This window comes from Adelges cooleyi, unplaced genomic scaffold (assembly GCF_023614345.1).
Source record: "Adelges cooleyi isolate 19-005CV unplaced genomic scaffold, UGA_ACOO_1.1 ACOO_flye_CR_arks_rails_tigmint_CR_PRNA_796, whole genome shotgun sequence".
NCBI lineage: Eukaryota > Metazoa > Arthropoda > Insecta > Hemiptera > Adelgidae > Adelges > Adelges cooleyi.
In genome coordinates this window covers 62,144-78,502 of record NW_026096509.1, presented here as the reverse complement: position 1 = coordinate 78,502, position 16,359 = coordinate 62,144, and the positions used below count along the sequence as shown (strand labels likewise).

The 16,359-nt window shown below is 29.8% G+C and overlaps 4 protein-coding genes across 7 annotated transcripts in view; 2 read left to right on the top strand and 2 right to left on the bottom strand.

Moving 5' to 3' along the window:
- Positions 1 to 362: 362 nt before the first annotated feature.
- LOC126845516 (peroxisome biogenesis factor 10-like) lies at positions 363 to 2,155 on the bottom strand. The gene is made up of 4 exons (XM_050584170.1): positions 1,738 to 2,155; positions 1,489 to 1,646; positions 1,164 to 1,406; positions 363 to 1,084 (listed from the first exon to the last, which is right to left on the bottom strand). The coding sequence occupies exons 1-4, from the start codon at positions 1,850 to 1,852 to the stop codon at positions 746 to 748; spliced, it is 855 nt and encodes a 284-aa protein (XP_050440127.1). The 5' UTR covers positions 1,853 to 2,155; the 3' UTR covers positions 363 to 745.
- A 225-nt stretch (positions 2,156 to 2,380) lies between these two features.
- LOC126845517 (uncharacterized) lies at positions 2,381 to 5,826 on the top strand. The gene is made up of 5 exons (XM_050584171.1): positions 2,381 to 2,579; positions 4,672 to 4,950; positions 5,042 to 5,324; positions 5,398 to 5,570; positions 5,645 to 5,826. The coding sequence occupies exons 1-4, from the start codon at positions 2,467 to 2,469 to the stop codon at positions 5,566 to 5,568; spliced, it is 846 nt and encodes a 281-aa protein (XP_050440128.1). The 5' UTR covers positions 2,381 to 2,466; the 3' UTR covers positions 5,569 to 5,570; positions 5,645 to 5,826.
- A 2,888-nt stretch (positions 5,827 to 8,714) lies between these two features.
- LOC126845520 (AMP deaminase 2-like) overlaps positions 8,715 to 16,359 on the top strand; it is a 34,733-nt gene continuing 27,088 nt past the window's right edge. For 2 of the 4 annotated variants that reach the window (XM_050584175.1, XM_050584179.1), the window contains exon 1: positions 8,715 to 9,084. The gene's annotated coding sequence lies outside the window, so the exon portion shown is untranslated. Of the gene's footprint in view, positions 9,085 to 13,794; positions 13,956 to 16,359 lie in introns of those variants that run through there. The other 2 variants (XM_050584176.1, XM_050584177.1) reach the window with 2 other exon arrangements.
- LOC126845522 (RISC-loading complex subunit tarbp2-like) lies at positions 9,297 to 13,349 on the bottom strand. The gene is made up of 9 exons (XM_050584180.1): positions 13,050 to 13,349; positions 12,771 to 12,952; positions 12,242 to 12,677; positions 11,569 to 11,800; positions 11,271 to 11,479; positions 11,029 to 11,159; positions 10,153 to 10,317; positions 9,884 to 10,085; positions 9,297 to 9,785 (listed from the first exon to the last, which is right to left on the bottom strand). The coding sequence occupies exons 2-9, from the start codon at positions 12,945 to 12,947 to the stop codon at positions 9,547 to 9,549; spliced, it is 1,791 nt and encodes a 596-aa protein (XP_050440137.1). The 5' UTR covers positions 12,948 to 12,952; positions 13,050 to 13,349; the 3' UTR covers positions 9,297 to 9,546.

Sequence of the window (16,359 nt, the reverse complement as noted above, 5' to 3'; positions counted from 1 at the left end):
CACATTAAAATTAGTCGAAATCCTTCAAAATGTTGAGAAGTGCAATTTATATATATATATATATATATATATATAGATCATTAAAAAAACAAACCAAACATTTTTACCCATTCATTTCCACGAAGATCCATAATTATAATTATTTGAATATTAAATATTTAAACTCAATCTAAATTATTAAGATTACACGTGTCAGAAAATCTATAAAAGTAAACAATTATTAGATAGTTAATTAAATTATCAGGAATTTTATAACCAATCACACTGTAATTACAGTATTAAGGTTAAAACTATAAAACATTTAAGCATGCTTAAAATAAATTAACTCGGTGGTCAATAGACAATTGCTTGGCAGTCTCAAATGTGTTTTAGGTGAATTTATTATTTTACAATTCGTACCTTATTATTAACAGAGTACACATAAGTTCCAGATATTACAATATACATTATAAAGAAAACGGTTAATCAATAGTATTTACATTTAATTATCATTAAATAATAATTCATTATATACAAATCACTTTTCGTTACACCTAAGTATATATTTAACTTTTAATCGTACATCCATTTATTTAGATAGAGGGGAAATGATGACCGTGTTGGCCTGTTCTTGTCATACAAATGCGATTAATACATACAATTATGTAATATGTTATTCTATAAAAAAATATATGTTATCCCCAAAAATTGTACAGATCACCAAACATGTTCCGTAAGTAAAAACAAATATCTCTATCAATATTATTTAAGCATAATTTTGCAATGGTATGATTTTCCTGGGGTCCAGGACTTTGCGACACAACGGACAAAATTTATTAGTTTGCAACCATTCGTGTATGCAATTCCAGCAGAACAAATGACCACAAACGGCCAGCGAAGTATGAGTTCTCATTTCCAAGCAAAGTGAACATTTGTTACTGTCTGACGTTGGTTCAGTTACTACATCGTCGTCTGTGGTTTCGGTATCATTACTTTTTGACAAAGAAACTAACATAAGTGTGCTGATATGAATAGCCGAGACTATGCTGAGTATTTTAAATACGTGCAAAGATTGTGAAGGACGATACCACGGAACAGCAAATATCTATGGGAAAATGTAAATATTACAATGTAATTTTATATATTTTATATGTCATTTTCATCATAATGAGATCGAAACTTACGTATCGGATGTTGAAAAAGCGTTTTGACCATGTGTAAAAAGAAGCGTTCCAATAGAACAACACTCGGTTAAAACTTTGAACGATCGGCAGTATGGATTTAACTATTTTCAAAGTGTGAATTATTTGATGTTTCGCAGTTTCGGTTATGGATTCATTGGCTTGTATATAATCGGCGATATAGTCTATGCAACGTAGTATGAGTTGATCTCCAATAATAAACATCGAAAGCATACCAATAGTTTGCTGCGAATAATTTAACAAGAATTACAGTTTTAGTATCGCAAAGATCGCAGTAACATTTAATGCTGATATTATATTCGATTACCATAAATCCTGGAATGTGTCTGCCGGTTTTTCCAACTTGTACAATCCTGGTGTATTCCTCTCCCAATGTCTGTAATCTAGACAGAGTGGTGAGCCCATAGTAAAGCATTTGTGACGCACATAATATGGTTTTCCTGTTTTTATTAATGAAAATATGACCTGCACATTTTAAAATAAACAATACAAATAAATATATATATATATATATATATTTGGAACACAAAACGAATCGTAATGTTTTGAGACTTACCTTTAAGTTTTAATAAAAATTCAGATAATTGTCTGTTGATTTTTTCACATTGTTCTTCATCTTTTTGTTCGGCTCTTAATATCTCTGCGGGTCCGCTGAAATTAAACGCTGGCATTGTGGTAAAAACGTTAGTTGTTTAGTCTGTGAGGTCAAACTAAGTGCTGTTAACTAAACACTAAAGGATTACAGATTTGAGTTGTTATAATGAAAAAAAAATATTCAAAAATCAAATTAATCAACTCTTTAAAATCGATAATTTAGCATCGTAAAACCGTTCATGAATAACTGAATTTTAGTTATTTTCACTACCGAATTCGTCGATTTAACAGAATATTTTTAAAATAGTATTATTGAGTAGCGGACTAGACTAAATTCAATCTATTCTGTGCTTATGCTTTCGTCTATCCCGTGTTCTTATCTCCCGGAGTCGTTATCAAACAGAATAGATAAAATCAGAAGAGTCACTTTAGATGTAAATAAAAAAAGTGACGACCATGTTGTAAAGATCTTTTCAGTGTTATGTGTTACATCTGTATCTCACCTTAACAAGATGGCCGCCGCGTTTTTGTGTGATAAGAATCTTTCCCATGTTAATTTTTATCAGTGTCCGGGGCCTGCCGATGGTATCACTACTAATCATTAATTTATGTTTACTAAACATTACTTATTATTTATTACGAACTTGGACGCCGTGTTGTTTGTATAGCTAGTATAGTAAAATAAACTACAATGTTTTCGACTAAATGTAAAAGTTTCAACGAAAACAAAGTCGACCTAAAAGAAAAGACCCTTGGCCAGCTCCAAGAGTTACTGGAACGACAGAGTAAAATCTTAAAAAACATGTAATGTACTTTTATATATTATTATTATTTTTTTTTTATTATTAAAGCCTCGACACCTCCTGAACTATAGTTATTTTTACAATATATTAGACAATATTACAGGATTGTTTAAATTAAAGTGTACAGCATTGCTTTTTTGAGGAATTGTAGGATGTTTCTTTCGGATTGTTTGTTGGTGTGTAGAGTTGCCTGTAGCTGTTCTGGCATGTTATATTCCGTTTGGTAGTTTTTGTATTTCCTACATTTGGTGAATATGTGTTTTACTGTCACTGCATTATTACACATCTCGCATAGCTGAACTTCTTTTTTTCTTCATAAGATGATTGTGGGTTAACCGTGTGTGTCCGATTCGGAGCCTTGTTAAGACCACCGATTCTTTACGGTTTAGTTGAGAGTTGTCTGTCCAATTGTTGGTGGTAAGTTTTATCTCTCTTAGTTTGTTAACTCTTATTCTGTGCCATTCATTTAGATTGTGTTTATTAATTGCTCTTTTAATTTGTTCATGGATGTCCTGCGTTGTAGTGATTTCCAATACCTCTAGATTAATATCTGTTGCATCTACAACTATAATGTTAGAACAATAATTATTTAACTAATTACAATGTTCTTCTCCTTCGCTATCATCCCAACTGTCATTTTCCATTTGGCATCCACCACCTTTTTTTTTTTGTTTCGGTCTTCTTCTTTCTTTCTACGTTTATTTTCATTACCATTCTTACTGCTCTCTTCTCATAATATCGCCAAACCGTTTCGGTCTATTTTCTCTCATTTTGTCTGTTATGGAACCATGTTTATGCTATATCCAACGTATTTGTTCTTTATCATATCGTCTCATCATTTCACCCATCTGCCTAAGCGTTCACATCTCTGCTACATTCGTTATTTATTCTATTTTCCTATATACCGCTTGACATTCCGATCCATATAACATAGTCGGTCTCACCATACTCTTGTAGAAATTGCCTCGTCCCATAAAACACCCAACGTTTTTCTCCGACTTACACTGAACAAACTGTGTAAACAAAATTGTGCATTTATTGAACAACAAAACCAAACTGTAACAGTATATTGTCATTAGTATTTGTAATAAAATATCTGTGTTGAAAGGTCCATTGAAAATGTTTAAAATATTTACAATTTTTGCTTTATAATTTACTTAACAAACAATTTAAACCTGTAGATTATTATATAAAAGCGTAACTAAATTAAAAATTATCTCTGTTTGACCTATGGCCATTGATTTGTGTAATATTTAAGGAAAAAAACTACCAAACAAATCTAAATAAATAAAAATAGTATATGTCTTATTTATACTTTGTTTTTAGTTTCGTTAAAGGTTTTTTTATTTACAATACATTTTTCAGCAAAATTTGTTTTTAAATTTAGATGCATATTATCATTAAATCTTATCCTAAGTAGAGTATTTTCCGCTTGTTTAGATTTGTTTGGTAAATTTTCTAATCTAAAAATCATACATATTCAGGGCCACATTAAGAGCTAATACTGCCGTGGAGTAAACAATTATTGCTGCTCCCCTTCCCCTCCAAAAAAAAATTGACAAGACAGTTTTATAGTTTAGTTTTTAAATTATAATGTTATGGTTACTTTAAAAAAAAAATAAAAAATATTGTTCTGTATTTAAATATGTTTTTTTCTACATTTTGTTTGTGCAAATTTTTGTATAAGGTCTTCTCATTTTATTTCTTTAACAAAATCTGATACGATACATAATATGGATTAATTTGATAATTTTTCATGGATTAATAATGATCTTAAATTGTGCCATTAACACTGAAAAAGACATTTACATTAATAAATTGAAAAAGGTAAAGTACTAATAATGCTTTAGATTATTTCTATATTCGGGAACGAAAAATTTTTCGACTACTTAACGACCGCATTTTAAGTAAAAAAAAGTTGTATAAATAATATTACTCCAATTTTTTTTTTGGGATAATTTTAATTTTGATGCCCCTCAAAATTTGGCGCTGGGAACATTTGCCCCTTTTGCACTAACGTTAATGTGGCCCTGTTCATATTGATTTTTTTACCAATGTATAGTACAATAATTATGATGTCACCTTTTATTTAGACGTTTTTTGGATACGTTACCCGACAAAGGTGAGAAGGTGAAGAATTTTTTAAACCTGGTAGAAATCGAAATAGAAAAACGTCGTGAACACGATAAGCTATGTGAAGATTTGGCTGTGCTGAATATTGGTAAAGACCAGCTGGACACACTCGAATGGTCTGGTAAACATGCAACGTACGACCAACAATCTAGCTGTGAGCAAATTCTCGAAGACGACACAAATGTTCTTAAGATGATCGCGTCACATTCTGGAGTTAATCAAGCCAAAATAATTATCAAGTAAGTACGCAAAGAATAATAATTTTGTTTTATAATGTTTAACTTGTTTATAAACCGAGTTTTATTATTTTTTTTTTTTTTGTTTGTTTAGAGAAGAACAACCCGTAGGAGAACCATTGATAAAACCTTCAGATTTAATGGAAGTCGAAAGCTCTACGAAAGGAAATCCAAACAAGGAAGAGTCTCAGGAATTCAAGACGATCGAACGGTTTGCTAAAAATTTATGCGGGCGCATCGATTTACATTCACCAGGAAAAACGCGTTTTGTACCTAATAAACCGATAAAAAAACCAATAGATAACAATAGAAAAATTGCACCAATAAGTCTTAGAGAATCGGTCACATTGCAGATCGTTCAAGAAAATAAAATAAAGGTGAGTTAAAAAAAAAAAAAAAACAGCAAATTTCTTGTGTGTAGGGTGTATTATATTTTTATTTTTCGTTAAGGAAATAAAATCGGAACAACCGGCGAGAAGAGTCGTAGCGCCCTACAATTTCAACACGAGTAGTTGGCGCCAACCCAAAGCGGCAGACTTTGTTGATGTTCTCGAAGATGATGATGATGATGATGACGATGACATTGCCGATGCTGTTGATAACGAAGACGATAATGATTGAATGTAATTATTTTTCTACGGTAGTTTAAAAGTGTCTACATATTTTTTTGATGACAAACAAAAATTTGCCATTTCAGGCTTAACCAGCGTCAATACGATTCTTTCATGTTGAACATGCCTACAGTCAAGACTTAACTGAATCAAATGGTTTGGATAATACTACATCTTCACATCGTCTATTTTTTTCCTAATTGTAAATTATCAATAGATTTAAATTTTTATATTTATTTTAATAAAACTTCATAATATTATACTTAAACATTATACTGGTTCGGTATAAAGTAAACATTACTGGTTGAACTTGTCCATTACTATGAGCCGGAAAAGAAAATGAGTAACTTCTAACCATTCATAGAAGTATTTGTAATGCATTTTTCTAACATATAACAATATGTACCCTGTATGGTATCTGATCTTAAGAAAGAAAATCTCGTAAAGTAAATAAAAACGCCTCAATGCATTTTACGAGAAAATATAAATACACACTCCTCCAATGGTTTTTTTTACCTATTTTATATATATTTATTATTTAGTGAAAACATTTGCTTTTGACATCCAATTGGTACTCTCTTCCGCAGTTATCCTGATTACATTACATACAGTTTCATTCTGTCGTAGAACTGGATTTGTCATTTAGTTTAATGTTGTCAACAAAATGGACGTCGAGACTAACAGCTGTGATCACAGTCTAGATAATAAAAATTGTTGAAAAATATCAAATATATTACCACTAATAATATTAGACACCACTTACGAAACCAAAAAAAATAATGTATACCAACGACAGATTTTATAATTTTTTAACCAAAAAAAAAAAAATAAATAAAGAGGTTCTTATTTAATTGTTGTCACACAGATATATTCTATTTTATCATGTTAACAATTACAAACATAAACTATACATACATAAATTATAATTAAAGTTATCTTTTACGGTTAAACTAAAAGACTAGAGTTAGTTGATGCTAATTCCAGCCGCATGCTTTCTTAATTCTTAATAATATACAAAACAGTTGCCAAACTCAACTATGTAAATTTACCACAACAGAATAATATATCATTGTACAATTTTTTTTTTTTTTAAGGTTTATTAAATTTATTTTTCGAATACATCTCAATAACAAAAAAAAAAAAAATAGAAGTACGATTACCGATTAAAAAATAATTCTAATTATAGCTAACAGTTTATCAATGAAAATCTACAAAAAGCTATTGTTTTTTAATTAGTGTTTTTAGGAGGATTTTTCAGTAAAAACTGCTGCTGATGCTGTAGTTGCTGCTTTTGATCGGGCCAATTTTCGTTGATTTCATTTTCCAGTCGCTTGTACGCCTAGAAATTTAATATAATAATAATAATTATAATAAAAATAAAAACCTTTAAGACATAACGGAGTCATTAATTCTTCTTTAATAAACAAAAGTCACATATTTTGTCGTCTTTATTTCGTCACACTTGACGGTGCCTTTTTGTTCATTCAAACTATCTTTATCATAAGGAAATTCTCTCTCCGTATTCTCTTGTGACATCCAATCAACACTACCTTTCCGAAATTGTCCCAAAAATATTGACTACCATTTCATTCTGTCATAGAGCTTAATTCTTAATTTCAGAACACAGAACCCAAATTATTTATTTAGGTTAGAGTTATTCGAGGTTAAATATATTTAATTGCCAAATTTTCTAACTTTTAAAAATTAAACTCACATATTTAACTCTGGATATCGACCAGTAAAAAAATTAGTATCCAATAAATGTTCCGCAACAGATTTGTGTACCTAAACCCAACGTTTTGTTTTGTCCGACCTACATAGCATTTATCACATTGTATTTTATAAATCTCCGATTTTTTCTCTTTCCCTATTTTATCTTTGGTACTACCTTGTTGACATTTTATGTTATTACTTTTTGATGCAAATAGAGTTGTACCGTAATTTTTAAAAATGGTTGTTAACCCCCTTAAAATAAACCACACCCGATCTAATCATTTTTTCTTTGTCCCTCCTACTAAGCGTGCTGGCTGTTCTAACTTCCTTTGACTATTTATGCTTTTTAACTAATCTAAAAATCATATTTGCATCATACCCGTAATCGGTCTCAGTCCGTTGTTAACGCTGAAGATGACAGCTTTGTTTCCGTAATAGGTATACGAATGTATTATTTTATGGTTGAGGGTTTTTAAATATTCTTTAATATATATGAGTTATAACTATAATTTGCTAAGTTTTTTTCTAGTATACACCTTCTCGTTTGGATTTTGAAAGTTGATAAAGCCCCAAAATATAATATTAACAAAAACCTATTAAATTGCAATTGTTTTCTGACCAAAAATACCACTACCACTTTCAGTTGATCACTCTGTGCCTAGGTATAATATTATATTATTTGTATAAAGAACAATTGACCGAACACTTACGTCCTTAAGCTCCTTTTCGTGAGACGCGTTCAAGGCTTTATTCAAAGTACTGTTACGTTGTAGATTATACCATCCGTAATGCATGACACCGAATCCGACCAGAAACATGAGCACTTCTTTGTTGTCGACGACGAACCTTTTAAAACCCTTTGCTGCCATCATGTTTCACAGCTTTTTGTATGTACTCACGGGCAAGTATAAAAAAAAATTGTACTGGTACAAAATGAAAACCGCTTAATCGAACGCTATTTCAAAACGCGTTTCCACTATTGACTGTAAAAAAAAAAAAACAAACAAACACGAGGGATGTCCGCCGAAAAACGATTTGGAAAATAAAAAAAAACAATCTCACAAGTTTAGAAAGACAATGTTGTAATGATGTTTGGATGATTATTCGACACTGTAATATAATTGATTTACAATACAAACGACGAAAGGCTTATACTTAGAATACGGTTTGCGTTTAATTGAATTAGTTGGGATATTTTTGCATTAAAACGTAAAATATTAGGATTTAGACGCAGATTTCACCGACTCTGGAATCGATTATCAAATATTGATCACTAATAACAATAGATAACAACATTTTCAGAATATTCCATTCTGTTATCATTACATTACAGCTATTATGTGATAACATTCAAGTAGTATACCAGGGTATTGTTTGTTATCAGCTGATCCTTGAACTTTAAGCACACAATGTTTTGATAGTAAAAATGCAAATTCCATTTTTCTTTCAATACTATGCAAATCAACGACGAAGTGTAAAAACGACTATACCATTGTTTTTTTAATCATATTATTAATTTTATTGAACTTAACACGACCTAATCTATTTATTAGATCATACTAATCGCAATAGAGCGGCTACTGTATTGTAACTATGTTGTGATTTTTAATTGCTATTGTTGTTCAATGTTCATACGGCGCATATTGTGTGTGTGTGTGTGTTGATCTAAGAACCCATCGATTGTCGTTGACATAATCAAATGAAGTAAAACAAAACTGTCAAATCAAAATTAATAAAATTCATTAATGTCGCTATCCGTGTAATCATCGTTGTTGCATTCGTATCCGACAGCATTCGTGTTCGTTATCAAAAGGTAATCATTATGTTAATTAAATATAATAATATTGCTACAATAGGTATTTGAAATAATTGTGGTTTTTTTTTTGTCAAAAGGTAGTATTAATTTTATTTTTATTTTAATACTCATTTTTTTTTTTTTTTTATAGCTATTCGATTTTCTGTAATAAATAAAAATGTAGTTATTATTTTTAATATAAATAGTAATATGGGACGTGTACAATAAATATAACAATGACGGTAAAATTATGAATAATAAAAGAAAAAAAAAACATTGAACAAAAAGGCTCAATTGTAAAATATTGATTATAACTTAACAAAAACAACATTTGTATCAAAAATATTGCGGACACACCAATAATAATAATATTATAAAATTGTACTAAAATTAACCTTAACAAAATATCAGTAATAAATAAATTAACAAATAACTAAAATGTAAGTATTTTAAATAAATTTCCTATACTTAGAATTTTAGTTAAATTTTCACGTAGCAAAAATTGTTCGTTGACATGTTATGCCTCTGTTCATTATTATTGTTTAAATTATCGACCGGGCATGAAGTGATAAGTAACATGGCTCTAAATGCATATAATACGCGTTCGGCCGCAACCTGAACTGCATCGTCGGCCGTAGCAGCACGTCCTACAGTAACGGTTACAGGTACTGTGCTTACTTGAACTAGAACTGCATACTCTTCAGTTTGATTTTCGATTTCTGTAATATATTTCACCAAAGCCCAACAAAATTTGATTTTATTATTCTGCTTATTCTGCTCGACACTATTTTATAGAAATTATTTTTAAATACATCACCTTTTTGATTGGTATTATTCGATATTAAATCATTTACACGAACGTAAACGGCTCGAAAACCCAATTGCTGACACAATGTTTGTAGCTGATCGGCGGCATTCATATTTGTGGGTTGTTGTACGATCGACTGTTCGATTACCATATGAAATTGTTCTTGTTTGAGTTTTTGTTGATCCTCTTGTAATTTTAGGGTATTATTATTCTGAAAAGATTAAAATTTTATTAAAATTTCAGTAATAATAATATTGATGCGTATTATTACTACTCACATCGAATAATGCGTGTGACGGAGATAAATCCAGAGGAACATTCATCGATGCAGCTGCAGCAGTTGCTGCAGCGGTAAAATAAAAACGAAAACTATGCGCTGTAGTCCATTCTTGTACGACTTCATCGTCTTGTTGTTTTTCTAGTACTTCTTCCTCTGCGTGTACCTAAACATTAAAACCCATGTCATTACTGTCATTTCATTTTTATCAATATGTTTGCACAATTTTGTGGCCATTGTTTTGTATTTTACAATATTTACTATTTACGCAATAATAATCAGAGGTTTGTCCGACTGAAAGTGATAAAATTACTATCAATAAAATGCTTCAACCTATTCTGTAGTTTGTAAACGTATCAAATATCAATAAAAACCACGACAAAGACAATATTGATTTTATAAAAAAATTGGTAATTCAGAAATCATAATTATCTGTAATAATATATGAATTCTTTCATAGCAATAATTAGATGTTATTATTTTATTATACGTATTAGAATAACCTACAAAACATAGTATTTAATGTATAATTACAAGTTTTTAACACTTAATAATAGTTATTTGTTTTTTTATTTATTGAGAGTTACAGAGAAGATAATATTTAATTTTTAATTTATTAGAATTGTATTTTTCTTCTAAATATTTAATCATTTAAAGGTTTGTAAACATTTGGATTATTCTTGTATAAATATATGTTTATAATTAAATTTAAAAAATGAAAACGTACTCAATAAATATATTGCTGTCCGTTAATTGTTATATCTAGTAAAAACATGAATTAGCATGTGTATAAATTATTTTATCTGGGGATGTTATAACTTGTTAATGAAATAAATATTATTGTATAATGTGACAAAAATTAAAATATTGTAAATACCTGGTTGGATGTTTTAGTTTTTGATTGAACTAATTTTTGTTCATTTAACTTGTCTACACCAATATCGTGTATCTGCTGGAACATAAGGCGAGCAGCATCTCTTTTAGCCGTTCTTTTTGTATGAGCAGTACCTATAATATTTAAAAGAGAGTTATTAGTTCATGAATTGAAACAACGGAGTTAAAAAAAAAAAAAATCACTATTTAATAAAAAAAATAAATATCTCATTATAATAAATTCACCTGTTGATTCCAAATGGAAAATTCGACAAGTCACCTTATATGTAATGCCTCTATTTCGACCTTGAGACTTTTTTTTTTCGCCAGAACATATTTTTTCAAAATTATAAAAAGGGGCTGCCCATCTCTGAGTCGTACACAACTCTTGTAAAGTCCCTATGGGGTTCATGTTACAGTGTGCGATTTGTACCGACTCATAGTTTGAAAGTTTCCTTTAAATATATAAAATACTAATAGTATTACCTACTTTAAAAAATATATTTATTTATATGTAAGTGTAATTTTTTATTGGTTTGCTTACATGTTCACATCAGTTAGGTCTGTTTTATTTTCTGTTTCTGCAAATTGTTGCTCCGGTTCGGCAGTCGACGAGCTTTCCGAGCAATGCTTTTTCAAAGCAACACTATCTGTTAACGTAGTGGATGTGATAATTCTATCGCTATCGGTAGAAGATCCACCGGCAAGCAGTTTTTCTAACAAACTAGACGCTGCACTTTGTTTTGCTTCTTTCTTCGACCGCCCATCACCTGTCGCTGTAATCATGAGTTTTATTAAGTTTTTTTTTTAACATTTGAACATTTTCTTAAAAATTAAGGAGGATTTTTTTTTAATATAATAATACATAATATGAGATATTTATAATGTTCAAAAATTAATTAAACTAAATCGTTTCGTGCCAAAAAGACATCACATTATATTTTAAAAATGGAAATTGTTTTATTTTAATTCATCCGCTGTAACAAAGTTACAGTATTGTACTATTGTTATTTAATAAACTATAAAATTATATTTACAAAACTGAATGGCTGTAATTATTAAAAATTCAATTCAATTAGCTGTTTTTAAATTAAAATTCCTCATATTATGTATGTTAAAAATTGAACTATATTTGTAAAAAAAAAAAATGATTTTTTCATTACTTTTTCAATAGATAATTATGAAGTAACGCATGATTAAAATTAACGTTATCGTACCTGTTTTGTTACATGCAGTGCACAAGTATGTAAATATTGGCTTATGTGCATGTCCTGTAACAGCGACAAGTTCGTAGGTAACGGCCTTTTTGTTTTCATCAATTCTATCGCCGACACGCATGGCTAATTCGTTCAACAGCGAGATAGGCGTTTTTTTTTGCCGTTCACAAGTATTGGCCATTTGTTCGAGTTTATTAACTACGCCAGCCGTTTCTTCCGAATGGAATGGTATTTTTTCTGATCGCTCTTCACCCTTTTTGTACGAATATTCAGATGAATGTTTTGCGTGATCGGTGCTGTTTTGGCTGTTATTTCTGTAATAAAGTTTGCGATAGTGGTCATGACGACGTCTATACTGCGGTGGGTTTCCATTCGATTGCAACGTGTAATTTTTTTGGTAATGTTGCTGTGTCCATTTTGGATGCCAATTGCGATACTTTTCATAAAAACAAATCACAATACAAATATGATATTACAGTTCTAGGTCTAGGTGAAGAATAATAAAAAAAAATTAAGCTGTTATTATTACTCTTCGTCCAGATCCCTCTGCGTTTGACCCTAGAGGATTATGCTCGTCTTGATATCTATTTTTCTTGTACTGATATTTTTTGTAAGATCCGTTTACTCTTTGCTCGTTGTAATAGTAATTTTCGTAGCCAAAATTTCTATCGTACTCGTAGTCTTGACTATCGCTTGTCGACACCATCGTACCTGTTTGGACGTAAAGACGATATTAAGTTAATCGATAAATGCCTTTCAGACAAACGACTTTTTTTTTTTTTTTTATCACACAACAAAATATGCTTACTTATTTTTGACTCCTCAATCTACGTTGAAATCACCCGAAGAGCATAGGCGAAAAAACATGTGACATGTGTGTACATTAACAAAATACAATGTGTAATATTATCTTGTTTAAATTAATATTTTCATCATTTGAATTCACCGAATATTAACGTCGACAGTAATTATATTATTCAAGGGACCGAGTTCCACCGGTGCTCTTGTCGCCTCTAGTCGTGATAATATAACACAATATATTATTATTACACACCGTAGAGGGAAATTAAAATAAACCTGTACAACCATCCCGTGCGTGGTGTATACAGGAAGGGTGCTGTGACTCGTGCCTAGTACACTAGTACCTATTTTGCAAAAATATTTCATTGATTTTCATCTCGGTTGTCCGTGGGTTGATTTTACAACACTGTAAAAAAAAAAATATCTCCAAACCATCATAATATTGGTCGTCCCTGCGTTTTAATCGTCGTCGACAATGGCCGCGTTTGAATGAGTTGAAAAAACGATATTGGCCGAATTTCTCTAAAGTCCAATGGTCACGTCGACCACGGTGTATATCGAAACACGGCTATTTTAAAGTTCGTGCAGTTATCGAAACCGTCGCGGTGGTGTTGATCGTGGATCGTTATCGAGTCGGGTGAAAAGGGGGAATTACGAATTATTATGTCACCGATTTGTATTGTTAATATTATTATTGTAAACGTTTCCTAATATTCCGATAATAACGCACAGTTTGCGAACACCGGCGCAATACTATGTCGTCCATACTATGATTGTTGTGCATAGGTATCATTCCTAAAATGAAAATCTATTTTGAAAAACCCCACGGTGTTAACATTGTCTAATAACTTATGCGGTATCCATCATCATCCGTTCAGCAGCTGCTGCTGTACACGACGGTCCTTGCTCGTAAGTAGGTGTACAATAACAATTGAAATATAATTTTTTTTTTCCAGCTTATTGGTTTTAGAGAACGGTGTGTTTTTATGTTATTTTTTTTTTTTTGTGTGTGGACCCGCGATATCTCCTAAGCAGAGCCGGATTATAAGTAATTTGGGGGCCGTAAGCGAATAGCTATTCAGATAGGTATGCCTAATTGATTGAACCAAATAAATAATAGAACACCGATAAAATATAATATTATGATTCTTGTGTTGAAGACTGTTTCCAGTGTTGGGAGAGAAGGGTGTGTAGACTAAAAATTGCTACAAATTAAAAATATCACGTTGCATAATTTTATTTATGAATATAAATAATATTTATTATACATAACCGTGTCAAATTGAAACAACATTAATCAGTTTAAAATAATGATTAAATTATATGTGAATATACATATATACAAATTAGTTATAAAATCCATACATAATTATTTTTGTCTAGATTTTTTATTTGCAAAAGGTCTGGTAACATCTTTAAATTCTACATATTTTACAAATTCACTCTCGGTGCTAAAAAATTTAAGAATTTGCAGATTATTTTCTGATATTATTTATTTATTTAACAGGCACAAGTGCCCAAAACGAAATTTACAGTTATATTTGTATTATATTTATTTACAAAAAGTTCAGGACATTAAATATCTTAATACGTTTTTTAATCACTTTAATAGGGAAAAGGTCTTTCACCAGTACAATTGGTACACACAAGAGAAATATATAAACGCAATAAACTTTCAACATTTGGTAAACTTTCATTTATATTTAAATCAACTCTCAATTAAACACACCGAGCAAAATATTCTTATTCTTATTTTCGTTTGCTTCTAAGTCGCCGAACCGATCTCTTCGTGTAGCAAATATAGTCTATATAGAACAGAAATCGTACACAAAAGTATAATAATAAATAATATACTTTGTTGGGTCAAAAATTTAAGAAATTCACCTCTTCTTTTTCAAAAAACGTGAAAAACGACCAAAAAGTTTACAAATTTTCGACTTAAAATTATTAAAACTTATAAAAAGTTTTTTATTAAAAAAAAAAACAAAAAAAAGAAAGGGGAAAAATTACACTCTGACCGTAATCAGTTTTTAGGTTGCTATGTGTGAGTGAATCAACAGTCGACAGGTTTTGAAAAAAATGTATTATTTTATTATTGACTGACGATCAACCCTAATCGTATCCACTCTAATACTAAAAATACCATTTTAAGCACATAATTGACAATGATTTTTTATAAATCTACGGATACACATCAAAGCATTTATTTTATCACTTACAGTTTAAAAAATTCTAATAAAATCTACTAAAATTTTTTAAACACAAATCGTATAAACTAGGGATAAGACTGACATCCGAAGTATTCCAACAACCAGGTGTTTTTATTGATAAACAATATGGATTTTTGGATTTAATTATACGTTTAATTTAAGTTTAAAAATGAAAACAAAAATTGTTTATTTCGAACGATAATTTGATTATTTTATTTAGATAAAAAATTTAATCTGATTATCTGGATAATTGTCAAACCGAGAATTAATTAAATTTAGTTTGCGAAAAATTTAATGACAAATACAAATTAAAATTTTAAAAAATTGCTAGTTTTATGCTTTATATATCTAACGTACGTGTGAGGAGTCTTAAAGATGAATTATTAAATAATTGTTGTGGCTTATAAAATAACACTTAATTGAAAATATAGGAAGTTTTATAAAAAAGAAAAGTTAAGTCTAAAAGAAAGAAAAACAAATTATATAGCCCACATTCTTGAAAAAAAAAAAGAATATATACCTACTTATTTCTATAATATACTCATATTTGTTAAGTGGACTGCACCTTAAAATAAAGCATGCCCCAATTCAGTTTAATTATTTTTCTCCATAAAAATAATAGGATAAATATTCCCATCTATATAATGTGTTACAAAATTTTCAAACCGGAAACCCTCAATAAAAATGTTCCAGTGTACAAATTTATTAATTTTTTTACTTATTTCTCATCAACATCCTAATAGCGGTTCCATCCAGTTTAAACCACATTCAAAATATTTTCGAATCACACCAATGTGATTTAATTAAATGTAATTAAAAATTGTATTTAACTATTTGTTCGATCTTTGAAATATAATAAAAGTACTAACTAATTGAAAATACACGGCCAAACCATATGTTTAATTTTTTTTTTTGTAAGGTTTTTATATATTTCTAGAACATGTTTTATACAGTAACTTTTGATTTTATGAGTGTCTTAGATATTGGTGTAAGTGTTGCCAAGCTATTAATCATATAGTTATTTTTTTCCTATTAACGGGGCATTGGTCTCATGTAATACATCTTAATAATATTCATATTTTTCATACATACAACCCATATGTTATT